Raw genomic sequence first — 15,685 nt, 5'->3', positions numbered from 1 at the left:
TACATATATATATATATCTTTATTCAAATTACTTGTGGACACTTCTATTGATGGCTTTTCGTTAAAATGAATGAAATAGGTGAAATTAAAAAATGAATCTCTTTCTCTTCCCAAGCAGAAAATTAGAGTAATAACTGGTAATAGTCATCTACAAGCATAATCTCATTACAGTCCACAGCAGAAAATCCAATTACAGCCAAAGGCTGTAAACAAAACATGTTTAGAAAACTAAAAACTTTTCTGGGCCACAACTCAGCACAAAGAAACCTGCAAGTCTCAGCTTTCACTGTCTTTAAACCTCTCAACAGAAATCTTAATTCCCTGAAATAAAGAAAAAGTGTGATTTTAGTGCACATTCTTTGACAGTACTTTGTTTACTTTGCCTGTGGCAATACAAAATGGCTCATTATCCTGGAATTCAGGGATGCCGCTAACCCCGCCCCCAAAGAAGCCATTTAAAAGTCAGTCTGGACGGACCTGGAGAGCTGATCTCCCATCACCTTTCTGAAAGGCAGTATTAAGTGTTTTTGTTTCCAACACTGCGCCGTCTCACTCTGGTTTCGTCACAGGTACAATATCGTCGTCATCTTCGTCGTCCGTATCAAAGAGTTCATCCTCAAAGAAAGATCCTCCAAAACCGTATTCCTGGGCGTGGATGGACACCTCGTTAGGCATCAAGTGCGGGGAGCCTTCGACAAAATCAGCAAACCTGTGGGTAAGCATGACGACATCATGAACCAAAACTGAACCAAAACATGCTGCAATGTTTAGTCTTTGTTATACATGCCTCTCACACATACTAACTAGTTATCCCTTATTAATTCCAACCTCCTATTTCTGACCTGTTGCCAGTTAACCTAATTAGTTGCAAAATCTTTTTTAGTACCACTTACTTTTCCAGCCTTTTCTTGCCTCATCCCAACTTTCTTGAGACATGCATTTTATTTCATGAAATACTGAAATGTCCCAGATACTAAAATGTTTAACTACGTTTTTCCATGCTCTGTAAATACAATAATGGTTTATAATCATCGCATTCAGATCTTTATTCATTTATTTATTTACATTTTACACAGGACACGCTCCCAATGTACCTTGTATTTAAATCCTTGACTCAACATTGCAAGTGTAAGTAGTGTAGTGTAAGTGTTTGCCAGTCATGACTGGATTACATAGAAAGTTTTGTGGCACGATATGTCGGAAGTAATGTGAAGATATGAGAAATGTCGCACATTCTTACTGAAGTTTAGGTCATTTAATCGATTTAAAGACGTCCCTTTAGACAGAAAAACCAATGAAGATCATTTGACAGATAGGTGTTTCAAAGTGAAAATACTGTTTTGCTTCTAGATAAGTGAGGAAAAACAAAAGATATCATTCATAAAGTGCATTTGAATATGCATACTGGGAAAATGAATCACTCAGCAGAAACCATTACCTAAAGCAGTTTCTGCAAATGCTGTTTGATTCAAATCATTACTTTGGTGTCTGTAAAGTGGGTTTTTCAAATGTTCTTCCCCCAGGTTTGTCGTTTAAAACATTATTGCACACGCAGTGCAGAAAAGGCTTACTGATAAATGAGTCGAAATGGAAAGTTCTTATATTATATTGATTTTAGCAATATTTGTAAACTTTCAGGCATAAAGTAGCAATTTTGATGGTTGTCATTTATCCAGACAAGTAGCCTAAAACTTGTGACATAAGCTGATTTATTGCAGTCATTGTATTGCAGATATTCATTTCAGATTTTAGAAATATACTAAAATTTGGTTACAGCAATTTACTGTTTGTAATTAAGGGGTATTATAAACACCGTGTCCAAAGCAGTCAGCTATTGGTGATCAATATTGTTTAGAATCTCTCATTAGTTTTGTATTGAAGATTTCAGAAAGTTGCAAGGCAATAATAAAAATGAAAACTTAAAATAAATTCTTTTATTAGAAACATAACAGAATCATAAAACAATTAGCAGATACGATGGTCCTCTCTTTATTTTAAGATTAGGGTAAAATTAAGCCAAAATTGACTTAATTGTCAAAAAAGACATATGTATGAGCATAAAACCCACCTTTTCGGAGACTGAAGTCTAGACACTGTCTTCCATGGGCTGAACTCTGGGCTGTTACAGTATTTCCGCAGCTCCTCCAGAGCCCGCCGAGTCTCTTCCTCAGCTTCCTTTTGATACTCCTCCTCAGTCAGCAGGCGTCGTGGCTGTGGCTTCCAGTGGATATACCGCTTGATTTTTCTGCAAAAGAGTAGATACATGACTTAAATAAATCCATATTATATGAACTTAATATGAGTATTGTTTTTATTCTACCACAATCACACTATCACTACTTTTAGGTTCAGCAGTTCACAGAAAATCATTTACAGTGTTAAGAACATGCAATAAAAAAGTGTTTATTCTGTGAAACTAAGTGTGTGTTTACCACACAAGTCACATTATACTGCCTGAGGAACACTGATCCACAGTACACTGTGCTCTTACGCCACCTTGTGTCAGCAAAATGCATACCTCCATGCAGCAACCAGCAGATAGACTGGGTACTCCAGGTTTTTGGTAAACAAAGCAGCTACAATGATAGCGAAGGCAACTTGTTGAATCTGAATTCCTAAATAAACCAGGAGCAGACCAAAGAGCTGCAGGGTCCACGACAGGATGTTAATGCTCTTCTCATCAACCAGAGGGCCGTAACGGTAACACACAGCAAAACTGATGAATCCCACAATTGCTACATAACCTGCCAAAAAAAAAAAAAAAAGGAGAGAGAGAGAGAGAGAGAAATGTTTTTACACTGCATTAAAAAGTTAAATCACTGCAAAATTATGTACCAAATGCCTGTATGCTTTACTTTTAGAACAAAGCTTTACAGTTATAGCCATTTTTATTCAAATTCCCATTTTCAGACGCTCAAAAGTAATTGGATTATTGACCAAGCAAACAGTTTCATGGCCAAGTCAAGCCTAAGTTTTAACTGTTTCGTGTTCGCCATTTCAATCACATAGTGATTGTTTGCTTTAAAATCAAACAGTCACTGATTTTGCAGCTGCAAAATGATGAAATACTGGCAGCCACTAGTGCAACCCCTCAGCCTCATAGTAGATACAAATATTTCCAAATCCTGCGGATTGCCCCGTTTAGCACGTTGACGCTGTCCAGCCCCATGCACGGGGCGATCCGTGGTAACTCGTTAACGGGGATTTGCCGCGTTAATGCAGTTATGGCGTTAACGTCATTTTAACAAGATTAATGCTGATAGCACAATTTTTTATTTTATTTTTTTTAAATATCAGGATAATTACTTTGGTCCTTGGTTATCAGCTAGTCACAATCTGTCCATGAAGAGTCTGTACCTAATGCCACATGCCAGTGCTCTCGGAGAATAACGCTGAGGTTCCTGAACACAAGCTGGATTGCGTACACAGAGAATGACCAGCCTCCAACTATCAACACATAAAAGGGGCTTTTCTGTGTGAAGGAACAAACACAAATGGTATAAATATTAAACACTAAATTAGAGATATTCAATAATTAAAAAACTGGGATTTTGGATAAAAATTAAATACTTTACCTTTGGTAAAAAGCGTGCCAGAATGAAAAAGAGGATTATGAGAGAGGCAATCATGCCAGTGCTCATACCGGCAGAGTAGAAGAAAGCCTGACTCCTTCATACAGGTGGTGAAAAAAATATACCAATTACTATGATAAACCTAAAATACCTGAAAATGAAACTTTAGTCCGTGAGAAAAAATTACCTGCTGAGTGAGTCTGCAAAGAAAAACAGCAATGCTCCAGCGAGGAATAGCAAGAATAGATATATATCAAACTCTGCAATAAAGAATAAAGAACAGTAAAACAGCCATATTTTAACTGCCAATAACCAGCAAATTTGTTTTATTCCACACCCCCATCCCACTTACTGCGAATGGGTTTGACAGTGTATTGCGCATTCCCAGTAGGCTCGACCTTGAAGCATGTCTTCTTGGTGAACAGGCTGATGTTAATAACAGTCTCATTGTGCTTCTCTCGCAGCAGGCTCTGGAACCAGCCCCAAAAACTGAAGCGATCGAGCTCCTGCAGTTCCTCCTCACCTTCCACAGTGTCCACCTTAAACACCTCTGAACTCCACACTTTGACCTGTCATATATTGGTAATATTATATCAATCACAAGTTTAATACAGAGGTTCTTTTCAACTGACTGTCAAGCTGTAAACAACATTTGCAGTATGTTAGATTAGATTACATTAGACCACTAACATAGACAAACTTTCTAAGATAGAAAGAAAGTGAAGAAAAAGAAACACATGATTTCATTATTTTACAACTGAGTATAACCAGTTTTGGGCTAGCAGATTCACATACCTGAATTCTTGTCCATGTCTGCCTCCAGGTTGGCGATACAGTGTTTCTGTAACAAAACCGGTTGGATCCTGACATGACATAGTCCTCACCATCCCGCAGATTAGTTATTTCGTGTTCTTTACCTGGGATACATGCCAATAAATAGTAAGACTGCAACTGTCATTTTACCTTATAAGCAATATTGTTTGTGCAAGAATAACCTTTGACCTGAACACGTTTGAACTCTCATTGTTTATAGCATTTACAGTATAAAACAAGCATTCTAAAAAAATGTTGTAGTGTCTTTAAATCCCCAAAAAAGACAAAAACCTGCAACTATATCGGTTTACACCTAATTTTTCACACTGCTATGGCCTAATATGGTCCAAACTTAAGATGGGAATCTTTAAAAAGTGGTCACAAATTTCGTGATGACTGTAAACATTTCAAATTATATGGTAACATAATGAGGGAAAAACATTATCTCAGCCACATCTGTGAGCAGAGAAGCCCCACCCACCTCCTGTTTAAACATTCCTTTTGTAATAAGCCACCAATCAAAACAAAGCTAGGTAAAACAAAAGGTGGTGAAAGGTTTGGTTTTTTTTAACCTTTGGGGGGTGTGGGGGGGATTTGTGACAGTTGACACATATAAAGACGATTTAAAAATCTTACTCAAAAATATCTCTAATGATCAAAAATGGTGCACAAACATACTGTCACCATTTGTGGTGAGGTAAACTGGTATGATGTGACTTGTCTTGTATATAATACACACAACAGCAAAGGACAGGACTTAGAGTAAAGTAAGCAAAACCGCAGGACTTCCTGATAACTTGATTCCAGCTCCCAGTTGTATGACTGTTATGCCCAAAGATATCTCTCTCTCTCTCTCTCTCTAAAAATACTCCAGCAGCTCAATTGCATTTGTGCAAGTAATGCAAGCTAAAACTTTATTATGCATTTTGTTTAAACCCCCTATTATTGGGGGAAGAGCTTCTGTCAGCTTGCCACACCATGGACATGCTGACAGAAGTGTGCCAATGTGTCCTGAAGTGAACTGAAGATAAACCAAGGCCGAGTAGAAGCCAAAATAGAGACTATAAGGTCTTTTTTGTGTAAAACTATAATGTAAGATTAATCATTAAAATAATTCGAGATGGCAGGGTACACAACATAGTTGCCCTTTAATTTAAAAAAAAAAAAAAAAAAAAAAAAGAGTACTGAGTTACCCATGTATGGGTGAGACTTTTTATTTTATTATTTTATTATTATTAATGTATTTCTTTGGGGGGTGGTAGGGATGCTCTATGTGTTCTCACACTATTGCATTATCCATTAGTTATGTTACAAAATAAAGGAAATGGTTAGTAGTTTAATAATGGAGACAAAACTCAATATATAAACGATAAACATGACAAAAAATATTCAATTTTTCTCAGGAAATATTTCAGTTTCGGGACAGAATTAATCGTAGGTTGCATTTACCTTAAATTATAAGCTAAGCATGCCAGTTGTTTACATTAAGGAACAATATACAAATATACTGCAACCTCTTTTCGGGCAGTTTTATGCATGTTTTAAGACAGGTTTCTAGGGTTTCGGTTCTACAAATTTACACCTAACACATCTGAAAGAGCGAAATAAATAGTATTTAGTCTAATTTATGATTTATACGAACACACAACCAGAGCCAGGAAATAATCGAGATGTAAGAATTTTTGAAAGGGCCACCAATGTTCACCATACAATAACCTTTCTGCGGTCTCACTGACTCAAAAACTGAACACAAGCTAACAATAATTAGCCTGAGCAAAACCAGTTTGAAATATGCACCCATGGAACTCGAGGTGTTTGTTTCTATTTCATAAGACAGCTTCTTACCCGTATCCTGTTGTGAGATTTGAGGTAAACAAATAAGGAGCACCGCAAGAACCATTAATCTAGCATTTGCTGAGATAAAACCGTTTATAATTTTCATGCATCCCGCCATGATAATTCCACTGTACCCCGCCTCTAACGTCTTCTCCCTCCCCTTCCGTCTCCGGAGAACTCGGTTGAAGTGCAGGCCAATCAGCCAATCACAATGTTACACTGGGTCGTTCGTCATCGTTTTTAAGAGTATGTCTCTTTATCTTCCTGAAATCCAGAAGAAAAATTGTTTTGATAGTTAGATTTTCATTTTCTAGATAAACCATTTAAGTATTATGTTCCAAAGTAACACAATACTTAAATTACCTATCCTTGCAAAAGATTTCACTGAAGATGTCATTCAAGTTCATATGCATGTGAAAGCAGATGAGCAAATACACAAAAATCAGAAATCCACTAGAACTGCCCTGTACAGCTCGGGGTAAAGAAGGCTTTGATTAAAAGATAGAATTGTGTTATTGCTACTCAGTATATTCTTAAGTCTACGGGACAATTTACATTCATTGTTTCAGGTTGAAGTTCGACATTGGTGAAGTAAGTAAATATGCAGAAAGATATGAGGGCTGCTAAAGGGGAAAGCTGCTGAGAAAAACTCAACATTAACTGCACAGTGACGACTTCCACTGAACTTCCGTGAACTTCCACTTAAGTTCAGTAATGTCAAACAAATGTTGCCCTCTTGTGGACATATATAAGTACTTCATCATTATCAAGAGCTTGATTACAAATGAAATTGTTCTTAGCTTCACATAGTAACACGTGTGTGTAGGTCCTCAGTCATCCAGTTAATGGTAGTCCTGAGGGCTTGAAAAAGAAGGTAACTCGGTGTCTTTAGGCATTTTACCTCTCAAGAAGCCAATTGAATGAGAGGTGAAAGGTCTTGGAAAACATAAAAATGTCCAGTTGCCTTTTTTTTTCAAGCCCTCAAGACGACATACTGACGTATTTAAATGTCACAAGCTGCAAAGGACAAGTGTAATTGATCATATGAATGACATTTATTGCTCATTTTTGTGCTCAACCAGTTTTAAGATCCTGGTCTTCAAGGCGAGACCAGGAGGTAAACTGTCATGTGAAGGGTGGCGCAACTGTTTGGGTTAAGCCATCATTACATCTTTAGTATCGCCCACGCCTTTCCTGCTTTGACAATTGAAAATGGCCACACTTCAAAAGCTTGGCATTAAAGCACAAAGGACTGTATGTAATTTTAGCAACTAATTAGTGAAGTGTTCAAAGGATGTTCAAACATACCGCCTCTCTGACAACAAAAATAATGCGAATAGTTCCAATTGACATAGCTTCATTTAATTTTCTAAATATATCTTTGCTGAATCTGTTTTTTTGTCCACTACTTACATACACACAGGCCTGAGATTCCTGCCAGTTTCAGAAATGTCTTTAGTGTGATTAGCAAAATTGAAAACACAATAGCTAAAAATGCTTTATAGTATGTTGAAACAAACATTCAGCTCAAAGTTGTGCTACATAAACACAGTGAACTGCCTCAGAGAGCGTAGCTGTAGGCTCCTGTTACAAACTGAACAGCTGCCCTGACCTACTGGTATACGTGTCATATAATATTGAGTTATGGTCAGATGGCGGAACCACATGACTCTGCATTTCACAATGTTATCACTATGTTCCCGCAGCATGCAGAGTGTAGCAGCTTTGAAATGTGTTCGTGGAAGGAAACAAAGTGCTGTTTAATAGTTCGCGGTGAGACACTCAGTGAAGGTTAAACTGAAAGCTGCCGCTTTGCATACATCAAATTAGCCAACTGTAACACCAGTCTGTCACTTGTGTCACTTATTTTATTTTATTTTATTTTATTTTATTTTAAACTAGGTCACACCTATTATCACTACTTTATGGTCTGTTCAGGAATGTAGGTTACTCAGGTGTTTTTTTTTGTGACACATTTATGAACCAACTACACATTTATAACTTTGCAGGTAACCATGAGAGCACCTAGGATTAGTGAGTTTGTTTCGTCTGGTAAACACTACAACACATATTAAGAACTAAGAGAAAAATAATCTTATAACTGTTTGCAAATAGAGCACCATAAAAATGTAAGCGTTCAGCATTGGAACTGTTTTATGATGATCCTGAGGAAGACCAATGTGTTGGTTAAATAATAAAGTTGTTGTGTGTACTAAAGTGTTGCTGGAGGTTTGTCTTTTTATGTACTGGATTTGTCCACATCATTCAGACTTTTACCGCATGATCATGTATGATAAGAATGCTGATCAGTGGATGTGACAATGACTTGAGTGATCACAGCTCATTTGAATTCTTTGTAAATTTTGGTCGATAAGACAGTTAGATTCAAGATTCAAGAGTTTTATTGTCAATATAGTAGTATACACAGTATACAGTGTACCAAAATGCTGTTTCACCCTAAGCACCCCATGGTGCATATATAAATATATAAAGGATATGTCTCCAAGAGATGTAAAACTAGGAATTACAAATAAATAACACGCTAAGTTTCAGTAAAATTAAGGGATAAAAAGGTACTAATTACTAACTATACAATTCTATACTGTGCTGAACAGCTGGCTCCCATCTTTACTCGCATCTTCAACAGATCCCTGGAGCTGTGTGAAGTTCCCTCCTGCTTCAAATGCTCCACCATCATCCCTGTTCCCAAGAAACCCACCATCACAGGACTGGATGACTACAGACCTGTCGCTTTGACGTCTGTGGTCATAAAATCCTTCAAACGACTGGTGTTAGCCCATCTGAAGGACATTACAGGCCACCAGCTGGACCCTCTGCAGTTTTCCTACCGGGCAAACAGGTCGGTGGATGATGCAGTGAACATGGGGCTGCATTACATCCTGCAACACCTCGACCGCCCGGGAACTTATGCCAGGGTCCTGTTTGTGGACTTTAGTTTGGCTTTTAACACCATCATGCCTGAACTTCTCTCTTCCAAACTCTCCCAGCTCAGCATGTCACCAGCTACCTGTCAGTGGATCACCAGCTTCCTGACAGACAGAAAGCAACAAGTGAGGCTGGGGGAGATCACCTCTGAAACTCGGTCCCTTAGTATTGGTGCCCCTCAAGGATGTGTCCTCTCACCACTACTATTCTCCCTCTACACTAATGACTGCACCTCCAAGAACTCGGCTGTTAAACTCCTAAAGTTTGGAGTTTGCACACCACCGTCATTGGCCTCATTCAGGATGGTGATGAGTCTGCATACCGGCAGGAAGTTGAGCGGCTGGTACTCTGGTGCAGTCAGCACAATCTGGAGCTGAACACTCTTAAAACTGTAGAGATGACAGTGGACTTCAGGAGACATCCCTCAACTCTGCCCCCCCTTACCATATCAGACAGCCCTGTGTCGACTGTGAAGATCTTCAAGTTCCTGGGTACCACCATCTCCCAGGACCTGAAGTGGGGGACCAACATCAACTCCATCCTCAAAAAGACCCAGCAGAGGATGTACTTCCTGAGACAACTGGGTAAGTACAGTCTCCCACAGGAGCGCTAATGCAGTTCTACACTGCGGTCATTGAGTCTGTCCTGTGCTCCTCCATCACAGTCTGGTACGGTGCAGCCACTAAACAGGACAGGAGCAGACTGCAGTGGACTGTATGGGCAGCAGAAAGGATCATTGGCGCCCCCCTGCCCTCCATCCAGGACCTGTACCTCTCAAGAACCAGGAAATGGGCAGGGAAAATGATCACAGACCCCTCACACCCTTGACACAGACTTTTTGATCTGCTGCCCTCTGCCAGACGGTACAGAAGCCTGCAGACCAGGACCACCCGACATAGGAACAGTTTCTTTCCCCTCGCCATCTCCTTTCTAAACAGTTGACCTGTCACACTGCCCCCACTGCCAGACTGCAACTGCACCTTATGTACATTCTGTAGTATTCATTCCACCTCATTTCATTTCTGTATTTTATGTATATAAGTTTAGATTAGTTATTTATAGTTGGTTTACACAGCTCTGTGTATGTATGTGTATGCATGTGTAATGTATATGTAGACACGTGTGTGTGTGTGTGTGTGTGTGTGTGTGTGTGTGTGTGTGTGTGTGTGTGTGTGTGTGTGTGTGTGTGTGTGTGTGTGTGTGTGTGTGTGTGATTTACATTGCTGTGCTTGAGAGCCACCATCTACCGGAACCAAATTCCTTGTATGTGTCTGCACATATACTTGGCCAATAAACACAATTCTGATTCTGATTCTGATTCTATACAATTGTTGTAAAGGCTCACCTTTTAGCACATTCACTTCACCAGATGCACCTTGTTTCTTTTCCTCACCTTTAATTGGGTGTGGTGCTTGGCCTTAATTGCACTCACCTGTCACTCATTATATAAGGACTGCACTCACCTACCCCTCACTCTTCCTTCACTCCCACATGGGGCGGCAGCTGAGGTGAGTTTCTCTTTGAGTCTCCTGAGTTTATGTATTACTTTGAGTTACTTAAATCATACTTTATTTCCTTTCAGAGATAGCAGTCCATGTGTGTCTTTCCTTCTTTGCTTTATTGAGTTGAGAATAAAAGGAGAACCCTGTGAATGATTAGATGACTGCTTATTCTCATTCTGATCGGATGAGCCCATGATGCTGATTATCTAAACCCTGAACCTGCCTTCCTCCAAAACATGGTCCTCCGAGCCGGAGTAGTGTTATCATCATGGATTCACAGCAGCCATTGACTGAAGGTTTGAGACGATCCAGTCATGATAGGCAACCTCCTGCCCACCTGCAGCAGTATGATGTTCAGTATCCTGGGAGTAGAAGTGCTAGATGTGATACAGGGAGTCAAACAGAATGCCAGCATAGTGACACAGACACACATGGGCTGAAGGATCCTGACGGGGAGTCAGAAAGCCAACCAGAGGCATGCCCTGCTCCTTTACCCACCAATCAAGATGAGGTGATGAGGGAACTCCTGATGACGATGAGGGAGATTAGGCAATTTATGATTCAGTTATCTCCTCCCCATTCTCGCAGTTCCTCCAGATCTTCAATTCACACTGTCTCATCTGATGAAAGCAAATCCTCTGTATGTGGTTTACAAGCCATTCCCCAAACGCATCAGCAACATGAGCAGTTCCCAGTGATTGATACAGCAACCTGTCAATCACCCTTGCAGCCCCCACAGATTAGCCGTCAGTCTGGTTTAGTTCCGGCTGCTAGCCCTCCTGTCCCTAATTCAACAATATTGGATGCTGCAGTTCCTTCAAGTGGTTTGCCTAGACCAGTTTTTCCCACACCACTGCAAGGTCTCCACCAGATTTCCTGTGTTCAACCTGCTGTTCCTCTAGATGAAGACCCCGCTCAACCTCTCGTTTGCATTCCAGAACCAAGGCAGCACCCTCCTCTAAAGCAGCAACCAGCTACATCTAATGGCTTACATGAACAGAAACCTTTGGTACCTGTTACTGCTAGCTTGGGTCACTCCTCTAGCACTAGAACACATGTGTATAAGCTTGAGGGTCCTTCTTTCCCAGACCTTACCAGTGAAGATGAAATCCAGTATAGGCTGTTACGAATGGCCCTTACTAACCTTCTTGACCCTCATGAGACAGAGCACTTTAAATATCATGTCCTTCTCGATCATCTGAAAGTAGACCAAGCTAAACGGTTAGCTATTTCCTTTTCCTATGCTCCTGACCCATACACTCAAGCCATCAAAGCTCTTGATGAGCGTTATGGGCAACCAAGACAGCTAGCATTGAAAGAGCTACGGAATATACTGGAGCTTCCTCCTATCAGAGCAGGTGATGGTCGGACTCTGGATAACTTTGCTCTTCGTGTGCAAGCTTTAGTTGGTTTGCTTAGCACTATGGGTGATCAAGGACAGACAGAACTAAATTGTGGCTCCCATGTCGATCGCCTACTTGAAAAGTTGCCTGCAGAGCATTCTAGTCGCTTCAAACGTCACATTTACAGGGAACAAGGAGATATGATGTATGACTTACCTTTGTTCTCATCCTGGTTGCAAATGGAATGCAAGTGTCAACCAAGAAAGGACAGTAGTCCGGTTTCATCCTTTAACCAGCCACGACCTGCCCGTAAGTACACCTCTCCACTTACAACACTATTACATGGGACAAATCCATCCGATCCTGTACAGGCAGCACAACCCATCATAATGACTAAGGCAAGATGTGCATATTGTTGCTCACCTGAACACCACATTAGCAAGTGCCCTGAGTTCATCAACAAGACAAAGGATGAGAAGATAAACTGGATAAAGAGAAACAAACGGTGTTGGCGTTGTGCTAGAACTCATCAGGCTGCAAAGTGTGATCTGAGGAAAGCATGTGCCTCCTGCATGGGACGACATCTACAGATCCTGTGTGAGGTGAATCAGAGACCTAGAACTGAAGTTAATCCTGTAGTGAGTACACTGTACTTTGATAAACCTAGTGACTGTCCCAGTGTACTATTAAAAGTTGTGAAAGTGCTCCTGCGTAATGGCAAAAGAACTCTTGAAACATATGCCGTACTTGACGATGGCTCCCAACGCACCATGCTTCTGACATCAACAGCTCAGCATCTCTACCTAACTGGGAAAGCTGAAAAATTATCACTCAGAACTGTCCATCAAGAAGTTGAAACTATTCAAGGTTCTTCTGTGAGTTTCAAGATTTCTCCCATCGCACATCCAGAGAAAACTTACACAGTTAATAATGCCTTCGCTACAAGTCACTTAGCACTTTCAGACCACACCTACCCCGTATCAGCTCTCCAACGGAGATACAAGCATCTCCAAGGTATCCCATTAACCTTTATTAACAAAGCAGCTCCACTACTGCTCATAGGCTCTGATCATACCCACCTTATTACGCCTATTGCACCAATTAGACATGGACCATTTGGATCTCCTTCAGCAGTCAAAACCCGCTTAGGATGGACACTTCAAGGTCCGATCACAGACTTCCAACCCCAGAGCAGTTCCACGCATGCCCAATGTTTGTTCACATCTTCCAGTTCAGGTTCAGGTGAACCGCTCCAGCACATCCTCGTGTCCACTGATGGCTCTGAATTCATTCAGCCACCTCCTACTCTACCATCAGCAGTACCTACGTCGTCACCGGCAGTGCCGCTATCACCAGTTCCACCGCCTGTGGCTAACTTTCCGCCAGTGGTCAGGGCGCCACCTGCTCCTGGATCACCTGGTCCTGCCCCTGCCAAGTGCCGTAAATTACCCCCAGCACCTGCAAAACTGCCTGACGGTCTGCAGGTCTGGGCCTGCAGCTGCATCCCACGCGGTTGGCATTTGGACCTGCTTTGCCGCCACCGCTGGCTACATGGTCATCCCCCTGAACTGTCTGGCCTGCGTTGACCTCCAGGTCGACCCCCTGAACCTATATTAGACCTGTAGTATGTCTGATTCCTCTGCCCCCGCTTCATGAAAAAGAACAACTTTAACCCTTTCAACATATTTCTCAGTAGAAATATGGGGGCGGCTGTTGTAAAGGCTCACCTTTTAGCACAGTCACTTCACCAGATGCACCTTGTTTCTTTTCCTCACCTTTAATTGGGTGTGGTGCTTGGCCTTAATTGCACTCACCTGTCACTCATTATATAAGGACTGCACTCACCTACCCCTCACTCTTCCTTCACTCCCACATGGGGCGGCAGCTGAGGTGAGTTTCTCTTTGAGTCTCCTGAGTTTATGTATTACTTTGAGTTACTTAAATCATACTTTATTTCCTTTCAGAGATAGCAGTCCATGTGTCTTTCCTTCTTTGCTTTATTGAGTTGAGAATAAAAGGAGAACCCTGTGAATGATTAGATGACTGCTTATTCTCATTCTGATCGGATGAGCCCATGATGCTGATTATCTAAACCCTGAACCTGCCTTCCTCCAAAACACAATACTATAATGGTAACTATACAATATTAACTGTACGATAAACAAAGACAGGACAGAGACAATACAAAGTGGAATGTACAGTAGGTATTCAATACCAATTTCAAGTTATTGTCAGGATATTATTGATGAGACATGACGAAGATGTGCAAAATGCAAAATGTGCAAATATAATATAATTTAGATGTGTGTTCAGAACTATGCGACTGAGTGTGCAAATAAGCATGTTGTTCCCAGGTCCAGTTTGTAGTGGATTTGTGGAAGTTTTTGTTGTTTTTGAGGCTTTTGCTGAGTATTGTAAGGTGTTTGTAAAGGTGTCTGTGTATATCAGTCCTTTTATGGTAGTGAGTTGAGGGCACTGACTGCTTGGGGGAAGGAGCTCTTGCAGTGTCTGGTCGTTACGGTTTTGATGCTGCGAAACCGTCTGCCAGATGGACGGAGGGAGAACAGTGCATGTGAGGGGTGGAAAGTGTCCTTCACTATGCTGTTCATGCGTCAGATGATGTGTCTCTCATAGAGTTGGGAGATGGATGTGAGAGGGCCTCCAATGATCCTCTCTGTTGTCCTCACTATCCGCTGCAGAGACTTCTTTTCAGTGAGGGTGCAGTTCCCGTGCCAGATAGTGATGTAGCAGCAGAGGACGCTCTCAATGGTTCCCCTGTAAAATGATGTGACATCACATGATAAGAACATTAGTGTGTAAAAGGGGGAAATATATGAGGAGTCCACCTTTCACACATTGTGTCGTAACTTGTGTATGCAACATAGCTTGTGTCACACTTTACATTTGCACTCATGTATGCACATGGCTTTGTGCATACAGTATACTGTATGTACACTGCAGATTGATGATCTGCAAAAACATCCAAAAATCAATCAGGAAGCTACTCTTGTGTTGTGAGATACAAACTGGTGAAAACTGGTGGATCATTTAAATCAGTAGCGCTTTATTGATGTAAACTGGTGTAAATTTTCAACAATAGTATCATGTTAAGAGAATGTGAACCAAATTTACAAGTGACAAAAAGAGAAAATACATTTTTAATGACAACCCAAAATTGGTTGTTAATGCCTTACAACAAATTTATATTAATTAGCAGCTTATAACGCCGGTATTTATAACAACATGCACACAGAGACAAACAGTTGACATGAAGTGACACTAGGCTTACATGATGCTGTGGCGGTAGAGTTACCTCTATTTATACTAATTAAAGTTATCTCTAGGTGATTCATTGAGTTATGTTACGGATTCAAACTTCTAGACTATGTAAACAAGTCAGGGCAGTTTCTAAATAGATGGATTTAGGGGGATCATTTAAAAATGAGAAAAATGAAAGTCAAACTGATTGCTATGTAGAAAGTTCTAGAATTATTAACATATTGGTTTTCCCATAACTCAACCTGACCCCAATTCTGCAATAACACCAACTAGTTAATCAACCGATACATCTTTACATATCCTAACATAAATCGACTACGTTACAATATTAAACATCAACACGGTGGGTAGGAGTTTGCATTTAACGAGGGGGCCCTGAAGGCAGCATTCAGAC

General features: G+C 40.7%; 1 protein-coding gene across 1 annotated transcript; it reads right to left on the bottom strand.

Annotated features, from left to right (window-relative positions):
• On the bottom strand, positions 1 to 6,393 carry nemp1 (nuclear envelope integral membrane protein 1). Its single transcript, XM_031741904.2, has 9 exons — positions 6,231 to 6,393; positions 4,368 to 4,489; positions 3,925 to 4,141; positions 3,760 to 3,832; positions 3,576 to 3,669; positions 3,358 to 3,472; positions 2,519 to 2,744; positions 2,069 to 2,245; positions 1 to 709 (listed from the first exon to the last, which is right to left on the bottom strand). The coding sequence occupies exons 1-9, from the start codon at positions 6,337 to 6,339 to the stop codon at positions 550 to 552; spliced, it is 1,293 nt and encodes a 430-aa protein (XP_031597764.1). The 5' UTR covers positions 6,340 to 6,393; the 3' UTR covers positions 1 to 549.
• Between the last annotated feature and the right edge of the window lie 9,292 nt (positions 6,394 to 15,685).

Source organism: Oreochromis aureus, linkage group 20 (genome assembly GCF_013358895.1).
Source record: "Oreochromis aureus strain Israel breed Guangdong linkage group 20, ZZ_aureus, whole genome shotgun sequence".
In the NCBI taxonomy this organism is placed as follows: domain Eukaryota; kingdom Metazoa; phylum Chordata; class Actinopteri; order Cichliformes; family Cichlidae; genus Oreochromis; species Oreochromis aureus.
The sequence above is the reverse complement of the archived record's forward strand: the minus strand, read 5'-3'. Positions and strand labels throughout refer to the sequence as shown.

Bases quoted from the DNA above. Each gene is read 5' to 3' on its own strand.
- nemp1 (XM_031741904.2), bottom strand. From the start codon at position 6,339: ATGGCGGGATGCATGAAAATTATAAACGGTTTTATCTCAGCAAATGCT. The intron at 4,490-6,230 runs GTAAGAAGCTGT...CATGTATCCCAG, and splicing joins AATCTCACAACAGGATACGG to GTAAAGAACACGAAATAACT. The intron at 2,745-3,357 runs GTACAGACTCTT...TTTTTTTGGCAG, and splicing joins GCACTGGCATGTGGCATTAG to GTTATGTAGCAATTGTGGGA.